We start from the raw sequence: 22025 nt of genomic DNA, 5'->3' as shown, positions 1-22025 counted from the left end.
TAAATGTTCTCTGTTTGGGTTGGTAGGTTATATTCCGTTAGGTTAGGTCAACTTAGATTACGTTAGGTAAGGTTAAAGTAGGCTTGCTAAGGTTAAATTAGGTTAAGTTTGATTACAGTTGGTTGGGTAAAGCTAAGTTAGGTTAGATTGGGATGGGTTAGATTAGATTAGGATATATTAGGTCAACTTAGGTTAGTCCAGGCTATTAAGGCTTCGTATAACCCAAATAAGCTTTAGTATGCTGCATACATTCACCCCTAACGTCAGTATGACACATACACCACTTGCCCTAGCGTCAGTATGACACACGTATCACACACACTCATACCGAAGAATGACACATATAAACCACACAGAGACATATGTGTGCTGAGCTGCACAGGCGAAAAGAGAGAGAAAGAGAGAGAGAGAGAGAGAGAGAGAGAGAGAGAGAGAGAGAGAGAGAGAGAGAGAGAGAGGCTGGACTGGTCGACCCTGGTGGGGACATTTCCGCCAGGTTCCCCACCACTATCATCCTATGGAACAACAATGGCGATGGAACAATGGAACAACACCCATGGGACACCACTGGCTAAGGGGCAACACTATCCTCCAATTTTTATTTTCTCCATTATAATTTGCAATTCTCTTGACTATAAAAAATGCATTTTGGGAAACTTAAAAATATTAAAATACTCATAAATCTGTTCCGTAAATCTGAATTTTTTTTAATTAAATGGTTTAATGTAGCACTTGTGTTTCTGGCGGTTTGACAGCATTGTAAAAATAGGAGTTTTTTAACATTATGTTTGTAAGGCTTGCGGGAGCGATTTCAATTTTTATGTGTATGGTGAGACCTGAGATTGTGGTGAGGATATGGTGAGTGTATAGTGAGTATAGTGAGAGAGTTGTGAAAGTAAGGATATAGTGTGGGTGAGGGAATAGTGAGAAATAAGAGTATGCTGAAGATATGGTTAGTGAAGAGTAAGAGAGATATATGTCTGTGATGAGTATATGGTGTATATATTGTATATTTATATAATACACAAGGTGGGTACCTGTGTATTGTATTATACACCTGTGTTCTGTATGGTGGGTAGACAATGGTGTATAGTGAGAGATATAACAAGGGGGGGGGGGGATATAGTGAGAAGTGTGAGTATAGTGAGTTTATGGTGAGGGGTGAGTGAATATTCTCAGAGTATGGTGACTGTGAGTGTATAAGTCTCCTGACTAACTCATTACTCACCTCTCTCTCATTACTCACTGAATCCCATACGTTGTTTGCTCTTTCTCTCGTTGTTTACTTCCTAACCTGTTTATTTACACCCTAACCTTTTGTTTACTTTCTCCTTGTTTACTCCCCGTTATTTACGCTTCCTCTCCCGTTGTTTATCCCTCTGTTGTTTCGTGTTTCCCCTGTTGCTAACATCCTAACCCGTTGTTAACTCCTGTTGTATTTTATTTCTGATTTTTGTTTATTATTATTACCGTTTATCCTAGCATCTGTTGTTTATCCTGGTATCTGTTGTTTATCCTGGTGTCCGTTGTTTAGCCTGGCGTCCGTTGTTTATCCTGACGTCCGTTTGTTTATCCTGGCGTCTGTTGTTTATCCTGGTGTCCGTTTGTTTATCCTGGTGTCCGTTTGTTTATCCTGGTGTCCGTTTGTTTATCCTGGTATCTGTTGTTTATCCTGCCGTCTGTTGTTTATCCTGGTATCTGTTGTTTATCCTGGTGTCCGTTGTTTACCCTGACGTTGTTTATCCTGGTGTCCGTTGTTTATCCTGGTATCTGTTGTTTATCCTGGTGTCCGTTTGTTTATCCTGGTGTCTGTTGTTTATCCTGGTGTCCGTTTGTTTATCCTGGTGTCCGTTTGTTTATCCTGGTGTCCGTTTGTTTATCCTGGCGTCCGTTGTTTACCCTGACGTTGTTTATCCTGGTGTCCGTTGTTTATCCTGGTATCTGTTGTTTATCCTGGTGTCCGTTTGTTTATCCTGGTATCTGTTGTTTATCCTGGTGTCCGTTGTTTACCCTGACGTTGTTTATCCTGGTGTCCGTTGTTTATCCTGGTATCTGTTGTTTATCCTGGTGTCCGTTTGTTTATCCTGGTGTCTGTTGTTTATCCTGGTGCCCGTTTGTTTATCCTGGTGTCCGTTGTTTATCCTGGTGTCCGTTGTTTATCCTGGTGTCCGTTGTTTATCCTGGTATCTGTTGTTTATCCTGAATCCTGCCCCTCCAGTGAACCATCCACAGTGGTTCTCAGCGGTTCGTACAACGTCGGCCCGAGGCGAGGGTTAAACCGGTTTCCTGTTGAGTGAGCACATCCCTTCACTGCTCCGTAGAAAGCCCTAAACCGGTTCTTAGAGGTTAAACCTGATGGGAAAGATGTGCCTTCCTGTCTTGCTCACCCCTGATAACACCGCCACTCAGGACAATGAAGATGGTGCTCATATTCACTATCCTCATATCCTCATGGTGCTCATATTCACTATCCTCATATCCTCATGGTGCTCATATTCATATTCATTATATTAGTACCAGATGTTACCTGTGACGAGGGTTCGAACCCTCGTCACGGCCCTTGTGGATTTGTTCGTCTTTTATAAATGTTAATATTTATTAAAGCATTTAACTCAGGCAGATCCCGATAAACCTATGAACGTCCCGTACCACAGACCAGTGCGCTTGCAAAGTTGGGCGAGGGGCTCTATCCACCAAGCATCTGGCTATTTATCAAGGTATTTATTTATCAATCTCTTCCGCGTTCTATATAATCATCTCAATGTTTTTTTATCTCTATTTGAGATTATTATTCATATATATATTTTTTAATTTTATTGGTTCACTTTCTCATCCACTTCTTCACTCTCACTCTATTCCTTAAGTTTCTGTTCCATCCGCTTACTCCATCTCGTTGCCTCTCCCACATAACCCATGCCTCCTTCCCTCCCTTTGTCTCCCTCCCTCCCTCCCACACTCTCTATCCCTCTGCATCTACTTAGAACCTCCCCCTCTCTTCCTCCCTTACCCACAACCCTCCCTACGTCCCCGTCCCTCCCTCCTTCTCTACCTTCCCCCTTCCCTCCCTTCATTTACCTGATTCAGAGCAGGGCATTAATTAGTAATCCAGGCCTTATCGGGGGTATTATATAGCCGAGGCTATTGTGGCCTCGGCGTCTCGGGTGTTGAACCCTAATTAGGTGGCTTCTGGGAGTGGGTGCCAAACAGACTGACAGATAGACAGGGAGATGTATAAATCACAAGGAAAATAAGTGGGTGGTAGACAGGTAGTAAGTAGACAGACAAGCAGGTAGACCGGTATTCCTCTCTACCTGCTTGTGAATGTGTATGTATGTAAGCCCTAGAAAGCAAAGGTACCAGAAAAGTGTTCGTTTATAAGCACTAGAAAGCAAAGGTACCAGAAAAGTGTTCGTTTATAAGAACTAGAAAGCAAAGGTACCAGAAAAGTGTTCGTTTATAAGAACTAGAAAGCAAAGGTACCAGAAAAGTGTTAGTTTCCAAGCCCCGAAAAACAAAGGTACCAGAAAAGTCTCCGTTTAGGTTTACCAGTCTCCGTGGTGTAGTGGTAAGACACTCGCCTGGCGTTCCTCGAGCGCTTTGTCATGGGTTCGTATCCTGGCCGGGGAGGATTTACTGGGCGCAATTCCTTAACTGTAGCCTCTGTTTAACGCAACAGTAAAATGTGTACTTGGATGAAAAAACGATTCTTCGCGGCGGGGATCGTATTCCAGGGACCATAGGATTAAGGACTTGCCCGAAACGCTATGCGTACTAGTGGCTGTACAAGAATGTAACAACTCTTGTATATATCTCAAAAAAAACAAAAAACAAAAAAGTGTTGGTTTCTAAGCCCTAGAAAGCAAAGGTACCAGAAAAGCGTTGGTTTCTAAGCCCTGAAAAACAAAGGGTACCAGAAAAATGTTGGTTTATAAGCCCCTAGAAGACAAAGGTACCAGAAAAGTGTTGGTTTATAAGCTCCGAAAAACAAAGGTATCAGAAAAGTGTTAGTTTCTAAGCCCCGAAAAACAAAGGTAACAGAAAAGTGTAGTTTTCTTAGCCTTGGGAAACAAAGGTACCATAGGTTAACTAAGCCTTATCAATAATACTAAAATGTGGTTGTACAAATACTCTTCGAGGTCATGACTAGAATCAATTTAATAAGACTGCATAAATGTCTGAAATAAAGTTTTTAAGGTCTATGATTACTAATTATAGCTGTTAGTAATAATATTATCTGAAGAGTATATAGCAACGAAAAGTGTGGTAATTATGAGGAGAAATCGCTACTAAAGTGATATAATATAGTACTTGAATAGGATATGAGGATAAGGATACTGGGTTATGAGAACGAACTGAAGGAACAGTGCCCAACCACTTGGACAATCGGGTATCGAACGGCGACCCTACTTGTAACATCGAAATTAGATCAGCGGAAAATGTTTCTGTGTTGAGTTAGACAAATATATTCTTGGAAGGAGTTAGATACAACAGGCTAATGTATCTTTTGTTCTATATTGCTTTTATTTGAGCATATACAGTGAAAAGAATGCAACCAGACGGCGCTCCTGTAGAGGCTGGAATGAGGGCGGCCCTCCCGTAGAGGCTGGAATGAGGGCGGCCCTCCCGTAGAGGGTGGAATGAGGGCGGCCCTCCCGTAGAGGCTGGAATGAGGGCGGCCCTCCCGTAGAGGCTGGAATGAGGGCGGCCCTCCCGTAGAGGCTGGAATGAGGGCGGCCCTCCCGTAGAGGCTGGAATGAGGGCGGCCCTCCCGTAGAGGCTGGAATGAGGGCGGCCCTCCCGTAGAGGCTGGAATGAGGGCGGCCCTCCCGTAGAGGCTGGAATGAGGGCGGCCCTCCCGTAGAGGCTGGAATGAGGGCGGCCCTCCCGTAGAGGCTGGAATGAGGGCGGCCCTCCCGTAGAGGCTGGAATGAGGGCGGCCCTCCCGTAGAGGCTGGAATGAGGGCGGCCCTCCCGTAGAGGCTGGAATGAGGGCGGCCCTCCCGTAGAGGCTGGAATGAGGGCGGCCCTCCCGTAGAGGCTGGAATGAGGGCGGCCCTCCCGTAGAGGCTGGAATGAGGGCGGCCCTCCCGTAGAGGCTGGAATGAGGGCGACCCACTCCAAAAGTCTCCATGTGGGACCTACTTCAGCACCCGTTGAAGGACCTTCAGGAGTCCGACCCTCTCCTCGTGAAGGGAGTGGCGGCTGGCGACCAGGTCCCTGGCGGCGGCGACAAGGGCGCGTCTGAGAGGGACGTGGCGGAGCAGGGCTTCGAGCCCCCGAAGAAAGCTATCGGGACAGGAGAAGAGGAGGCCGGAGTGGCCATGGGTCACGACGGAGGCGTTGCCAGGGATGTCTCGAGCCAGCACGGGCGTCCCTGGGGGCGGAAGGACGCAAAGGGTGTTAATATATGAATGGTGAAGAAATATAGATGAAATGAATCCATGTATAAGGGAAAGAACCAAACAGAAGACTTTAAGTAATCCACTTACGTGGATTAGTAAAAAAAACACAACTCCTTTTTGCCTAGCCAGAAATGCACGCACCCAACCAACCTCCCTAACCTAACCTAACCTAACCTACCGATACCTTAACGTACAAAATGAGACACATTTGTCGACAGTACGAGCTAAATCTGTCAATTTCTCATTCATACGGGTATGAATGAGAAATTAGCAATACAGTATTGGAAGCCATCTGTCTGTATATTTTCCTAATGGATAAGATTAGCTTTTGAGGGGTCAATGCGCCCTAGTGAGCCACACAAATGCTTCTGTCTACTTGTAATACGTGTGTGAAGATATGTTAAGACTTTTTCGGATAAACTAATGGATTCGTGACCCCTACGTGGTAATTACGGCCTGTTTGGGGTAGCACGAGCGACCTCTGACCCTCTCGTAGACGGTTGGAACAAGTTAGGTGAGAAGGTAGTGGAGGCCAAGACCGTCAGCAGTTTCAAAGCGTTATATGACAAAGAGTGCTGGGAAGACGGGACACCACCACGAGCGTAGCTCTCATCCTGTAACTACACTTAGGTAATTACCTGATATGACCTCTCGGATCTCGTGTGACCTCTAACCTCATGACCTGCTATGATCACTGACCCCATGTGAAGATATTATGAGAAAAAGCTTTTAAAGAACTAAAAAAAGAGTGGTCAATATAACACAAGAGAGACACGCCATGAACAATATCCAGCAAACCAAAAAAACATTCTGTCTCCTTGAAAAAAAAAGACATGAAAAATATTCGTTGAAAAATATTCCCCGGCAATATATTTCAATTACCACTTGTGAAGCTGGCGATACTCGTGGCCTCCGAGCCAGGCCGGAATGGTGGTAAAATGTTGAAAATAACTCGCTGACTGTACCTTGAGGTGCTTCTGTTGCAACACCAGCTGCCGTCAGCGACCACGAGGCTGTCTGTGCAACGTCTGTCATCAATGGGCTCATGGCTGGCTTTGCAACATATGTCATCAATGGGCACATGGCTGCCCTTGGAACATCTGCCATCAATGGGTTCATAGCTGCCCTTGCAACATGTCATCAATGGGCACATGGCTGCCCTTGGAACATCTGCCATCAATGGGTTCATAGCTGCCCTTGCAACATGTCATCAATGGGCTCATGGTTGTCCTTTGCAATGTCTGCCATCAATGGGCTCATGGCTGCCCTTGCAACATGTCATCAATGGGCTCATGGCTGCCCTTGCAACATGTCATCAATGGGCACATGGATGCCCTTGCAACATCTCTCATCAATGGGCACATGGCTGCCCTTGCAACATATGTCATCAATGGGTTCATGGATGCCCTTGCAACATGTCATCAATGGGCACATGGCAGCCCTTGCAACATCTCTCATCAATGGGCACATGGCTGCCCTTGGAACATCTGCCATCAATGGGTTCATAGCTGCCCTTGCAACGTCTGTCATCAATGGGGACATGGCTGCCCTTGCAACATGTCATCAATGGGCACATGGCTGCCCTTGCAACATATGTCATCAATGGGTTCATGGATGCCCTTGGAACATCTGCCATCAATGGGTTCATAGCTGCCCTTGCAACGTCTTGTCTTTAAGGACCACATTATAAAATAAATTGCAAAGATTGTTTTTATTAAAGACTGAACATCTGAAGATTATAAACAGAGAAAATACATAGATCGATAAGAATATATATCCTATAAGGAGGTGGGTGAGAAACTCATTAGGCAAACTAGAGACTCAAGAGCGGCCAGTTTCCTGTTCTAGCGCCTCAGTGTCGCGATCCAGAGAGGAAATGTTTGCTGTATCTTAGGCACGCACCCAGCCTCCGAAGAGCTGGATGAGGTCTTCCAGCAGTGATTGTTATGTGTGTGTGTGTGTGTGTGTGTGTGTGTGTGTGTGTGTGTGTTCTGTAAACTGTAACACAATGCAATGCTACTAATTATCATTAGTCCAATATTGGAATCTTTGGCCGAGTTATAATTCACAACAACTACAGTTGTTGTGAATGCACCCCACAACAGTTGTTTAACTCCCGGGTACCTATTTCCTGGTGAAAGCCACCGTACCCAACCGTATCTGTCCCGCTCAAGGATCGAACCCAGGATCCTAGGTTGTGAGCCAAGGACACAGGACCCATTTATATACAAGTTCCTTTTAGCCATCTTCAAAGCATCACCTCCAGTTCAACGACGACTCGTTCAATCCTTATATCTCGGAATCCTTCGTTTGACACCGAAGGTAAACAAAGAATTTTCACTTAAACGAAGAGTCTAGGTGGACCCCCTCTCCCTATCCTTGTGGTTCTTGATGGAACGCGCTCAGCCCTCGTCTGTGTTGACGTTCGTGGAAGGAAAAAGGATTCGCGGATCGGTGAGTTCTTTTGAATCCGGCTATTTTCCCTCACAACAATGCTTTCAAAACTTCCTTGATGTCGCTGACTGGCAAAAGGTAACTGGCGGGATTGCAGTCGTACACAGTCTATATAAATGGATTTATTTAAGTTCCCGAAAGTGGTTTTTGGCGTTTCTTTAGTTCCAGGGAGAGATGTGATGTACTGACTCAGAGAATTTGTTTTTCTGGTATTTGTTTAGGGATTAAAGTTTAAAACTAAAATGTGATGTGTATGGAAATTGTCTTACTTGCGTATGGAAGTTGTTTTACTTGCTTTTGGAAACTGTTTTACTTGGCTCCAAGGGTTTAAATATTGTTGCTGCTTTTACTGCCCCCACAACTCCAATCACTTGGCAAGATCCCTTGTACTACCAGCTGTCAAAGATTAAGATTCTTACTGTTGTTACAGGAGAAACTACTGATTGTCAAAGAAGTGGGTCGAATCCTCTTGTTGTCAAAGGAGTCGTTGATTGCTCCTGTTGTCAAAGGTGTTCTAAATTTCAACTGTTGTCAAAGATGTTCTAAATTTCAACTGTTGTCAAAGATGTTCTAAATTTCAACTGTTGTCAAAGATGTTCTAAATTTCAACTGTTGTCAAAGATGTTCTAAATTTCAACTGTTGTCAAAGGAGAAATAGACTACTCATTTTTGTCAAAGGAGCCACAGATTCCTCCTGTTGCCAAAGAAATAGAAGAGTCCTCTTTTTTTTGTCAAGGGAGATATAGATAATTCCTGTGTGTCAAAAAAGTCGCAGATTACAACTGTTTCTCAAACAAAATAGAGTCCTTTAGCCTTCTTTTTTTCCAGATTAGTCGTAGTCGCTCCTTAACACAATAACACCAACACGTGCCAGTGGGTGTTTCTTCCCCTTCTGATCATCACTGGTGTGTAGGGCTTCGTTCTCCGTATTAACCCAGATACACCTCATGTGTAGTGACACAAGACTAAGAAGTGTTTAAACCACAGTTCTTACATTATTACATTATTATTCTCACATTAGTTTGTGGGAAAACTTTCTATAACACGAAGGCAGCCACACCTCTTGTGAACAACAAAATTATATTTCTACAGCTGGATATAGAAACCTTAAGTCTGTCCGAGGTTAGATACTAGATGCTTGGGGGGCGAGCTTCTCCCAATTTTTTTACCAATAATTGCTGTATGGTACGTGCCCAACATGGATGGGTCGGGATTTGTGTCAAAGAAAAGAATACTTAGGGACACTGTGCTAACTTCACCCCTCACCAAAATCTCATAATACCATGTGGCTCGACTCTAAATTATTATTATTATTATTAATATTATTATTATTATTATTATTATTATTATTATTATTATTATTATTAAAAGTGTCATTATTGTTGGTCATATCAGAAACTGTAAGCACTGATCACGCCAAAATAAAATAAAAAGTCTAATCATGACACTCTTTAAACCCCCAAAAAAACTTTTAACGATATGTTTTCCATTAGACTTTATGGAATGTGTGTTGATGGCGCAACTATGCGAGAAAAGATCTTAGTGTTGAGATTAGTGATATTGTAGCAGACGGAGAGGGGAAAGGGGGTTAAGACAGGGAAAGAGGAAGGAGGGAGGATTGATTAGTTGTGAATCTTAGTTAATACACTTTAGCGCTCCCGGCAAACGAAAAAAAAAACTTCTGCAAAGTGCTCTCAGCGTTTCGGGCGATCGAGCGGCAACACTGAAAAGTGAATACTCTTTTCACTGTCCTGACCTTAATTTTCAATGTACGTAGTTCATTTTTGTACCAATGTGTTTGCAATAGAGTGTTCTAGAAGAACATATGTATAAAATGTCACACAAGAATGCGTTAAACCGGCACCAAATAAAAAACCTACGTCGATTACACTCGTCGTGTCAACAATACAATAGTCTTACCACGAAAATACAATACAATGCCGTTCTCTCAAGTAGGCCATGTGGCTGTTATAGAAAACGAAAATTTCATGGCAAACATGTTCATACTATCCCCAAGTCGATCGGATAAGAATTGGATTTTATAGAAATATTTGTTCATCGGTCACGTAAACACGACGTCTGCTCGCATTCAAGAGAAAAATATGTCGCTAAAATACGACCGCGGGGCGCGAAAGTGATATGTAAAATTATATTAAGTATCGGGACTGACCAATTTAATAATTTCAATGACTGTTGATAATTGATCAACAGTCATTGTTAACTTTTTAACAGTGATTTTTAATAAGTATCAATGACTGTTGATAATTTCTTATTTTATAAGCAGTCGTCGTTCAAGCTGGCCTGCGGCCTGGTAGCCGCCTGGGAAGGTTATGGTAATTATGTTTTCTGTCAGTTCCGGCAGACAGTATGTGTGTGTTTGGGTGTTTGAGTGTGTTTGGATATATTGAGTGGGGGTGTACTAGGGTGTATGTGTGTTGGAACGTATGTGTTGGGAGGTGTTTGTGTGCTTACAAGGATATTTGTGATGGGTTGTATAGTTGTGTTTACTAGTGTAGATGTGAGTGTTTGTGCGGTGTGTTTGTGTGTACTCACCTAGTTGTGCTTGCGGGGGTTGAGCTCTGGCTCTTTGGTCCCGCCTCTCAACTGTCAATCAACTGATGTACAGATTCCTGAGCCTACTGGGCTCTATTATATCTACATTTGAAACTGTGTATGGAGTCAGCCTCCACCACATCACTGCCTAATGCATTCCATCTGTTAACTACTCTGACACTGAAAAAGTTCTTTCTAAAGTCCCTGTGGCTCATTTGGGTACTCAGTTTCCCCCTGTGTCCCCTTGTTCGAGTACCCCCCGTGTTAAACAATTTATCTTTATCTACCCTGTCGATTCTTCTTAGAGGAATCGACATGTGTGTGTGTGTATGTGTGCAATCAGGTTTGCACCACTCACCCAGCATCATGGCTTCCAGCAGGGCAGACGGCATACTCTCTGACGTGGAGGAGTTGACCATCACTGTGGCACTCTTGATGAGAGCCTGACACTCTTTCGGGGCCAGACTGGGGGCCACTCGCACACCACTCGACCTACGCAAATAAAAATTACATTTAAAACACGAGATGTGTCACAAGAGATGTGAAGAGATGATGAATACAATATCACCATCACTACCACCACCACCACCACCATCACCACCACCACCACCATCACCACCACCACCATCACCATCACCACCACCACCACCACCACCACCATCACCATCACCATCAGCACCAGCACCAGCACCACCACCACCATCACCACCATCACCACCACCACCACCACCATCACCATCACCACCACCACCACCACCACCACCACTGATAAATATTTTTTTTTATTAAAAGTTGGGTACTAAGTTTCGTTAAATCTGACAAATTGAAAATTAATTGACGATGCTAATTACAGAAAGCGGTCACAATGGTGTCACAGCAAACGTTCCCTCTGGAAATGAACCTTAAAATGCACAAAACTTTACAAATAACTAATTGGTGGTTAGTAGAACTACATAATAGGGTTATTGCCTGAGCCAGTCACTGGTCTCCAAGGTTATTCAGCCCCTCCCCCCCCCCTTCCCCCCTTCCTAGAGGTTTCCAAGACTTTAAATATTGTAAGCTATTGATTTTAATTGAGTAATTACTTCTCCTCGGGTTTAAGGGTGATTTAATCGTGAGTTTTGGGGACATTTGTGTTTCACAGATGCTGTTTGTTATCATTGGAATTGAAAGTTGTGGTTGAATATATCTCCAGATAATTGCTCGTTCGAGGACCGTACTTGTCGGCAATTAAGACGTATCAATTTACAGAAAAAAATGGAGAATTTATGAATGGAAAAAAAAATTTATGGAGGAAAAATTATTGTAGTATGTTTCATTATACATTTATTGAAAGGAATGTTCAAGTGATTTTTAATGGGAGGAAACATGTGATTTTTGTTCATGTAAATACAACATACATATTCGGTTGGTGATACACATCAAAAATACACATCATATCCGGAGGCAAATACAGTAATTTATTTTTTCTTTAGAAACTAAGAGGTAAATGTCCTCCTTTCACCCTCATTTTCCTTCCGCCCAGTCCCCCACACGCCCTTCCCACCCACGTCCCCCATCCCACCCACACACACCCACACACACCCACACACTACCTGGCAGCGTGGGCGTAGACCCTGGAGGCGTAGAGGGGGTCGAGTGTGGGGCCAACGATCACAAACCTGCCACAACCACCTCTGGCCTTGTGCCAGCTGCTCCAAGCGTCCACCACGAACAACACATCCTGCAGGAAGGAGGAGATTATAAGAGGTGCCTTCTCAGGGTCCTCCTCGGGGCTGGAGGAGGACCTCGACGCCTCTCGTCTTGGGTCACGATGAACAGGGCGGAGACACACACACACAAGTCTTGGGGATGTGAAGGGAAGCTTCATCTCGTCTTAAGGAGCTGAATGAAGTTCCAAGGCTTTGGGAGATAAAAGATTCCCCACGTCTTAGGAGGTGAAAGAAGTCCTCAACGTCTTAGGAGGTGAAAGAAGTCCCCCCACGTCTCAAGAGGTGAAAGAAGTCCCCTACGTCTCATAATGTGAAAGAAGTCATGTTGGCCAGTGACCAGCAAAGACTTGCTACAACCGAAAGGTCGCGGGTTTGATTCCCGCAGCAGGCTCTCACCTAATGCTTATGTTCACCTAGCAACACATAGTTAACTGGGAGTTAAGCAACTGCTGTGGGTTACATCCTGGGGAAGGTCAGTGATCGCCCCGACAATGGAAGAAATCATAGTTTCAAGCATATGTATGAAAAAAGCCCATGATGATAGAGTTATGATAATTATGATAATTAAATAGCGGAGCCTAACAGCTATCATGCAATCCCCTCATATAGTGCTGGTGGTAATAAACACACACACACACACACACACACACACACACTTCATGTGTGTGTGTACATTCTCAGGCAGTCTTGAAGTTTAAGAAAAATTTAATTTAAAAAAATGTAAAAGCCTTACTTTTACGGGTCTCAGACCAGCAACCAACACAACTAAGGGCTGGAATTTTTCCGGCAAGTCTTGCTTTTCTACTTGGGAATTGGCATCCAGCATAGTTCCTTTGGATATTTCGCCTAGTGGACTATTAGACTTCGCTGGATATTGCATTAGTTTCTCTTCAAAAATACATGTTAAAAGGTTTTCTTTCATCTGGTTTTCTTTGAAGTTGTTCGAGTTGTTTAAGGGAAGACTGATGTATTTTTCCTTCATGGGGCTCTGTGAAGATTCGGACGTGACATACTTGATCTCCGCAAGATAATTTTCATGGGCGTCATCCAGCATCCTGAGGTAAGACGAGACCTCGAAATCTGGAGTGGGATCGACGATGACTGCTTGTGGTATAATGGAAATCACTTCTGGATTAACCAATGGCTGGAAAATAATGACAGAGCATCAGATATGTTTCCTGACTTTGGGAATAATACACGCTACAGTTCTAATATTATGAAGAAATACAGAGCGCCCTCATTTTGTTAAGCAATCATTAATATATTTTATCCTCTGCTACATGAACTTCATCATCTGCAAATATTATTAAATATGCCAAAAAGGGTGAGATTAATAATTCGAGCATGAATCTTCTCTACTTGTCTTCACATAAGAAGGATGTTGAAAAATTTACTCTGCAAAGTTCATTTAACAGTTTTGTAAGACCTTACGCTAAGAGATGCGTCAGGTCTTGTCAACATTATCAAAAACAGAGTTCGAATCGTTACAAGTTTATTGTGCTGTCGGATATATAGTTGGAGATGAGGTGAAGGTTGTTGCTTCAGATTTAGCTACTCATGACGAAGTGTCCATGTAGCACGGGCTATGGTGAGCCCGTAAGAAAGCCCGTAAGATTACTTACAGTTATGAGGTGAAGGTGAAGCACCTCGCTTATGGGCCAATAGGCCCATTGCAGCTTATCAATCTCTTATGTTTCCATGATGACTGGGGGGCAGTATATTGTATGTTTCGTCATGTTAGCGAAGATGGCAGCGAGTAATTTGGTGTAAGTTAGCTATTTCTAGATGGTTTGATTTGTTTTATGTATAATACCTCGCCAATGTCCAGTCTTCTATTGTACATTGTCGCTGTATTAGTCGAGTATTTTGGTGTTGTCAGGAATATCTATTTATTTATTTTATTTTATATATTTATTTATATGCAAGAAGGTACATTGGGTTTGTGAGAATACATAGCATAGTACAGTAATTACACTCTTGTAAAGCCACTAGTACGCGCAGCGTTTTGGGCAGGTCCTTAATCTAACAAATAATTTTAAGTAGGTAAATTCTCAGAATTAATAAAATGATAACAAATACATTGCAAGAAAAAATGAGATGAGGGAGATTAGTAAGTATATTAAAGCACATTGGTATATTAAAGCTCTGATTGATTACATTGACAGCTTGATTGGTAATTTAAACAAGATTAATAGACACCATACAGCAGATTGACAGCACATATGATGCACAGCACTGCACACATCACCAATCTCTGGTGATGATCTGGTGTAGAGACTACGTGAGGTGCTCAACCTTCACCCCATCACCGGCTCTATATCCGGCAGAGCAAACAAACTTGTAACTATTTGAACTCTTCCTTTGATAATGTTGACAAGGGTCAATGAAACGCATCTCTTGGTGTGTTGGTGTCAGGCCTTAATTATGTAGCAAAATGAACTTTGCAGAGTTAATTTTTTCAACATTCTTCTCGAGTGAAGAAAAACATAAGAAAAATAGTGAAGATTCGTGCTAGAATCATTGATCTCATAATTTGTCATATTAAATAATATAAATATATAGATGGAGCTTTTAGATTACCGTGTGAGCCTAGTGTAGGTGTGGAGGACTCTCAGGTGTGGAGGACTCACCCAGGTGTGGAGGACTCACCCAGGTGTGGAGGACGATGCGTCGCACGTCACTGTGGAAGGCCAGCAGGTGGGAGGCTGCCAGCACCACCTGGGTCATCAGCTGCACCTTCGTCGCCTCCTTCACGCACTCGTACACGTCCGTCCCCCCGAACACCAGGAGGTAGGGCAGCCCCATCTCCTGTTACGGGAACGTTAGAGGGTTCAGCCGCCTTGTACACCACTCCTATTGCTTACACATAGGTCCTCACGGCCCAGTGGATAGCGCTCTGGGGCCGTCGTCCTAAGAGGTCTGGGCTCGCTTTCCAGTTGAGGCAGAACAAAAAATGGGTGTTGTTTCTTTCACTTAATACCTAGCAATAAATAGGTACCTGGGAGTTAGACAGCTGCTGTATCATGTGTGATAGAGATACATATATATGTAGTAGATATGATAGAAGAAAATAGGGCAGGATATTAGACATCCGAAGGTTTGAAAGGCTAGCTCCAAGCCCTCCAGCAGGCACAATATACACACACACACTCTCTCTCTCTCTCTCTCTCTCTCTCTCTCTCTCTCTCTCTCTCTCTCTCTCTCTCTCTCTCTCTCTCTCTCTCTCTCTCTCTCTCTCACACACACACAGCAAACTCTACCTTGCAGGCCAGCAGGACACGACCCGACCTGTAGGCATGAAGGCCCACGACGGCGACGATGTTGTTCACTCTGACCAGATGCTGAAGTGAGGCGAGGTGAGGCAGGTCGTCCGGGTCCTGGTCCAAGGCTCTCCACCCCAGGGCCTCCACCTGGCGGCTGGATAACAAACCAGTTGCTATCACTAACACTTTCCTTTTTTTTTTTGGAGTCAATATACATATGTCAGTTGAATTTATTTTAATCACATACATTTGTACATTATTATTTCGTTGTATTTATTTCTGATTGATTTATTAGTTAATAATTAACTTGTATAGGATGGGGTAAAGGGTGCATAATAAATTGATAGCATATATGGGTCATTATTTCTTCTATATTTCTTTAGATTGAGTCATATGTTGGATTATTTACATGTACCTGTTTCATTTACTGTTGTGTATGTAAACTGAAAAACAATGGAAGAATCATGTAAATAAAATTATTATAATAAGTTCGATATACAGGTGATTAAAGAAACAACTTCGGTTCGAATCCTCCTCACGGCCCTTGTGGGTTTGTTCATTAAAGAAACAAATTGTGTTACATAAAACATTAGCAACTTATGTATGGATTTGGTCGAAGTCTGCTGAAACTCTGATGGTATTTTGTGCAGAAAAATGTGTTTTTGTGGGAGAGCGAATGGGCTCAGTGGTCGATTAAGGCAGCGTCTGGGATGCTCTCGGACGCAGGTTCGAATCCTCGTCACGGCCCTTGTGGATTGGTTCAGTGAGTGGTTTGATAATGATATAAGTGGTAAGTCACTCGCCTGGCGTTTCGCGAGCACTTTGTCCTGGGTTCGTATCCTGGCCGGGGAGGATTTTCTGCGCTTCAGTTTCCTAACTGTAGCCTCTGTTTTCCCAACAGTAAAATGGGTACCTGGGGCCAGATTCACGAAAGCACTTACGCAAGTACTTACGAACGTGTACATCTTTCCTCAATCTTTGACGGCTTTGGTTACATTTATTAAACAGTTTAAACGCATGAAAACGTCCCATTCAGCTGTTGTTATTGTTATAAACAGCCTCCTGGTGCTTCGGAGCTCATTAACTGTTTAATGATTGTAAACAAAGCCACCAAAGATTGAGAAAAGATGTACAGGTTCGTAAGTTCTTGCGTAGAGCTTTCGTGAATCTGGCCCTTGGTTGTTAAACGATTTGGCTGGGTCGTATTCCGGGGAATATTAAGATTAAGGACTTGCCCGAAACGCTATGCGGTGCTAGTGGCTGTACAAGAATGTAAGAACACTTGTATATATAACTAAATAAATTTAGTTAATTAATGTAGGTGAACGCCAAGACGGCGTGTTGCCTCACTGCTTGTTCAATATATTTATGAATGGTTAATTAGGGATGTCAAGGTTAATTATTTTCGTTGGTGCAAGGAGGTATAAATTTTCTCTGGTATGTCGGAGGTGGCCGATGTTTTTCTTGGTGTGCGCGGAAAGGTAGCAGTTTTCTTTAGTGTGGGCTAAGAGTCAACAAAGAAAACCAAAGAAAACCTCTTAGAACAAACCAAAGAAAACTGCTGCCTCTTAGCATAAACTAAAGAAAACTGCTGCCTCTTGCATAAACCAAAGAAAACTGCTGCTTCTTGGTGTAAACCTCTCTCTTTTTTTTAGATATATTCAAGAGTTGTTACATTCTTGACACAAACCTGCCTCTGGTTTATCTCTGATAACTCAAAAGGAGCATTCTACACCTGGTTTAACGAAGCTATAAGATACTATAAGATCCTGTGCAGTGTTATTTTAAAACCTGTAAATAGTATCGAACATTGACTGTGTTAAACGTGTGAAGAGAGTATTGTCAGTTCCTATTGTGATGTTCAACTTGAAGTGTTCAGTGTTAAATGTGCTCTGAGTGAAGGGATCCCTAAGTGCTCTGACCATACCAATTACTATTTTATCTAGACTCACCACTCACCACAGTCGACCTCCAGACTCACCACTCACCACAGTCGACCTCCAGACACACCACTCACCACAATCGACCTCCAGATACACCACTCACCACAGTCGACCTCCAGATACACCACTCACCACAGTCGACCTGCAGATACACCACTCACCACAGTCGACCTCCAGACACACCACTCACCACAGTCGACCTCCAGACACACCACTCACCACAGTCGACCTCCAGACACACCACTCACCACAGTCGACCTGCAGATACACCACTCACCACAGTCGACCTCCAGACACACCACTCACCACAGTCTAGCGAGGGTGGTAGCGTTGCCTGTCTCCTTTATCTTGTTCTTGCCTACAAGCAGTATCGTAGGTGGTGCTGTCGATGGTTCCATAAGCAATGTTATCGCCGGTTCCTTAGGCAATGTTGTCGGCGGTTCCTTAGGCAGTGTTGTCGGCGGTTCCTTAGGCAATGTTGTCGGCGGTTCCTTAGGCAATGTTGTCGGCGGTTCCTTAGGCAATGTTGTCGGCGGTTCCTTAGGCAATGTTGTCGGCGGTTCCTTAGGCAATGTTGTCGGTGGATCCTTAGGCAATGCTGGAGGTAGTCCACTAGACAGCACTGTGGATGGTTCCTTAAAAGGCTCAGATGTTTCCTTTGGTGGCATAATGTTCCTATGCAACAGGAACGGCAATGTGTCACCCAGCGCTGGCTTCGTTGAAGGGGTATGGCTCTCAGACTCCAGTTTATCTGACCCAGAGCTTAGAATTGGTGGACCAGCAACTGCGGGTGATGATCGACATGGCCTTGTCTGCCATACAGGTTCTCCGCGGGTTCTCTCAGGGCGTGTAGGGAAGAGGCTTCGTGTTGGGGACACGTCTGTAAGCCCTGAGGACTTCAGTGTGGCTTCCATCAGTACCCAGTGCCCCACGTGGGTATCCGAACAAGACGCTGACCTGAGCCTCACCAGTAACTTGCAACTCCTGTCTTAGCAAGCCGTTAGTTTGAGTCTTACATGTTATCCTGTAAACCACGAAAGAAAGAGTCTTATTTACACAGAATAGCTAGCGTCATTGTCAGGAGAAAGCGCTAAGCCAGTACGACTATATAACACTTGGAAGGGATGCAAGTACAAGGGTCTGGGATATGAGGAAAGAGCGAAGGAACAGTGCCTAAACACGTGGACGATTGGAGATCGAACGTCAATCCTGAAAGAAGCGAGACCGCCGCTTTGCCGACCACAGCAGGTAGATGAACCGTTTGCATAGATTATCATCGCCGACTTTGATATATGCACACAAGACTTAATTAGGCCTTGTGTGCAAACAGAGATGATTTAAAAAATAGAACAAGGGGAAGGGATAAAAGCACTCGGACTACAAGAGCAATATTTTAAACATCGTTTGTGACTATAGGCTTATTATTCTGGACCGAAAGGATCAAGTCGTGTGAAAGAAGAGAGGTGATTGGTTGATGAAGATTAAGCCACTCAAGAGGTGGCACGGTAAATTATGGTGTAAGTCTTTGACTTTTTTTGTTTGCATTTTTGAACTTACAGTTTTAACTTGAATTATTTATATACTTGTCTGTTCGTGTGAAAACCTGTCTGTGTGATAAAGGTTTGTCAATAGTCGATTGCCAATAGACACAATCGACTTGATAATGGTCCACGACGGACCGAAACGTCGTCGTCTCCTCAGCTTCTGCTGTATGGTTTGGTCTTCATGTCTTCAGCCTCGTTATTGTGACTCATTGTCTGCATAGTTAAGCACAAGACTAAATTGGAGAAGGTTTAACCAGGCATGGCACCAGACTGATACCCGAGCTGAGGGGTTATGAGTTACGAGGAGAGACTATGAGAACTGAACCTCATGTCACTGGAATAAGAGTTAGCGAGACATGATCACCACATACAAGATTCTCAGAGGAATCGATAGAGGAGGTAAAGACAGTTTATTTAACACAGGTGGTACACACAACAAGGGGACACAGGTGGAAACTAAGTACTCAAATGAGCTCCAGAGACATTAGAAGGAACTTTTCAGTGTCAGGGTGCTTAACAATTTAAATGCATTTGGCAGTGATATGATGGAGGCTGACTCCATAAGTTTCAAATGTAGTTATGATAGAACCCAGTAGGCTCAGGAATCGGTACACCAGTTGATTGACAGTTGAGAGGTGGGACCAAAGAGCCGAAACTCAACCCTGCAAGCACAACTAGGTGAGTGTACACACACACACTAGGGTCTCGTGGCCCTTGCTTCCACGACTCTCACTCCAGGTACCCCAGGTTCGATTCCCGACCGAGACAGAAATAATTGGATACAGTTTCTTTCACCTGATGCCTCTATTCACCTAGTAGTAAGTAGCTACCTGGGAGTTAGATAATTAATGCGGTCTGCATGCTGGGAATGTGTGAGAGAAATATATATAATAGATATGATAGTGAAAATAGGTCGGAAGTCAGTGCATTAGATAACCAACGGTTACAAAGGTGGGTTCCAAGAGCTAACAGCTTGATCTTGCAGGTACAAATAGGTAGATAAACACACACACACACACACACTTCACACCACAGGTATGAAGAGCGCCTGAAGGAACTGTGCCTTACGACACTAGAAAGAAGAAGGGAGAGGGGGGGATACGATAGGAACGTATAAAATACTCAGGGGGATTGACAGAGTGGACATAGACGAAATGTTCACACGGAATAGTAGCAGAACGAGGGGACATGGGTGAAAGCTAGAAGCTCAGATGAGTCACAGAGATGTTAGGAAGTTTTCTTTTAACGTGAGAGTAGTGGAAAAATGGAATGCACTTAAATAGCAGGTTGTGGAAGCAAATTCTATTCATAATTTTAAAACTAGGTATGATAGGGAAATGGGACAGGGAGTCATTGCTGTAAACAATCGATGGCTAGAAAGGCGGGATCCAAGAGTCAATGCTCGATCCTGCAGACACAAATAGGTGAGTACAAATAGGTGAGTACACACACACGCCAACTCCCATTCTCTCACTTAACTCATTTTGCTCATATGAGCTTTTCTAATACCAAACTTCTTTCTAATACTCAACAATACTCGTTTCCAAATCCAGTTTCAGCGCACCAACGACCACATGAATGGGATGTAATCCCACACTGGACGCCTTCGAGATCTTAGCAAGGCTGCACCAGCAGTTTCACAGCACAACACAGCAGTCTCCAACACTCTACAGCTTGACAGCTTGACGACAACACTTTTTTCAAATCAACTTCAGAAATTTGTAATATTTTCGGGCACTCGTTTAATTCTGTGTAATTCAACGACAGTTTCCACGTCCGGAGCGAACCCAACAACACAGCGACAGCAACAACACCGCTAATGTACGATAATATCACCCCAACACACATATATACATACACCTCATCACACCCGAGGCGAAACTAAGGCATTCCCTCCCTTGTGGTCATCTCCACCCCACTCACACCCTCCCTTTCCCCCCTGCCTACCTCCCTCCCTACCTACCTCCCTCCCTCCCTACCTACCTCCCTCCCTGCACCCTAGGTCCCTCCCTAAACCCCACTTCCTTCGTTCCTGTTCCTCTCTCCACCCTACTTCAACTAGTCTCACCATATACAACTTTTTCCTCCCCCATATCTCTCTCTCTCTCTCTCCCCCCCCTCTCTCTCTCTCTCTCTCTCTCTCTCTCTCTCTCTCTCTCTCTCTCTCTCTCTCTCTCTCTCTCTCTCTCTCTCTCTCTCTCTCTCTCTCTCTCTCTCTCCCTCTCTCTCTCTCAAAACAAACCCATTGTAGCTTCTTTTTCTAAATAAATGATTATTATTATCGTTATTACGTTGTGGCAAAATAGGTATTTTTACCCATTTGGGTATCATGCAGGTCACAGTTCATAATATACTGAGACGTGTGAGTGTTCACAGTATACTCACGCACTCTGGGGGAGTATACTGAGACGTGTGAGTATTCACAGTATACTCACGCACTCTGGGGGAGGAGGAGTGACTCGCTGACGTCGAGTACAGCATACGTCAGCAGCCCGGCCCCCGCGAGCAGCCAATCACAGCGCTGCGTCGTCTGCCGCGCCTCCACTATTATTACCTCTATTATTACCCATTCTTCCCCCCTCCCTCCCTTCTTCCCTTCCCTTCCCTCCTGTTCCCTCCTATCCCTCATGCACCAAGTCATCCCCCTTCCTCCACCCCCTGCATACACCCATCTCGTTATTCATCCATATTTACCTTAATTGCAACATACAGGCTGAGTCAAATGTTACCAAAGGCAATTTATATCACACCTGTGATAATATTGCAATAATATTGACGTGCAACGTTGCAGTTGTGGCAAGTCATAGTTCCTGGCAGTGCAACATAAGATTGTTCTACAATACGGCAGCATTATTGCATTATGCAACAGTTGCTGTCAGCACTAGTCTGGTGTGACAACTCCGTGCGGGTGTACATGCACTGTGAGGGTGTGTACATGCACTGTGAGAGTGTACATAGACTATGAGGTGTACACGCATTGTGAGGGTGTATGACTGGTGGGTCCAGCCGCTTGGACAGTTAAGAATTGACCTGCAGGAAGCGAGGCTTTCGCTATCCCGACGAGTCCCAGGCGCTTAATTGGACGTATTCAGGACTTAAACAACTCATATAGGCTGGTCAGTAAGCTGGTTCACGACCTTAATGACCCCTTCAA

The 22025-nt window shown here is 43.9% G+C and overlaps 1 protein-coding gene across 7 annotated transcripts; it reads right to left on the bottom strand.

The window, feature by feature from the left end:
• Positions 1-4493: 4493 nt before the first annotated feature.
• LOC123746001 (glycosyltransferase 1 domain-containing protein 1) lies at positions 4494-21359 on the bottom strand. Of its 7 annotated transcripts, none has more exons than XM_069314243.1 (8): positions 21257-21359; positions 17634-18351; positions 15382-15538; positions 14771-14929; positions 12855-13265; positions 12005-12132; positions 10768-10901; positions 4494-5374 (listed from the first exon to the last, which is right to left on the bottom strand). In XM_069314243.1, the coding sequence occupies exons 2-8, from the start codon at positions 18239-18241 to the stop codon at positions 5139-5141; spliced, it is 1833 nt and encodes a 610-aa protein (XP_069170344.1). In that variant the 5' UTR covers positions 18242-18351; positions 21257-21359; the 3' UTR covers positions 4494-5138. The 7 variants fall into 7 exon arrangements, with proteins under 7 accessions (XP_069170344.1, XP_069170347.1, XP_069170346.1 ...); XM_069314246.1 differs by having other exon boundaries at positions 21307-21325; XM_069314245.1 differs by lacking the exon at positions 21257-21359 and adding an exon at positions 21188-21206.
• Between the last annotated feature and the right edge of the window lie 666 nt (positions 21360-22025).

Source organism: Procambarus clarkii, chromosome 78 (assembly GCF_040958095.1).
Source record: "Procambarus clarkii isolate CNS0578487 chromosome 78, FALCON_Pclarkii_2.0, whole genome shotgun sequence".
NCBI classification, from domain to species: Eukaryota; Metazoa; Arthropoda; class Malacostraca; order Decapoda; family Cambaridae; genus Procambarus; species Procambarus clarkii.
This window is presented reverse-complemented; position numbering and strand designations above follow the sequence as displayed.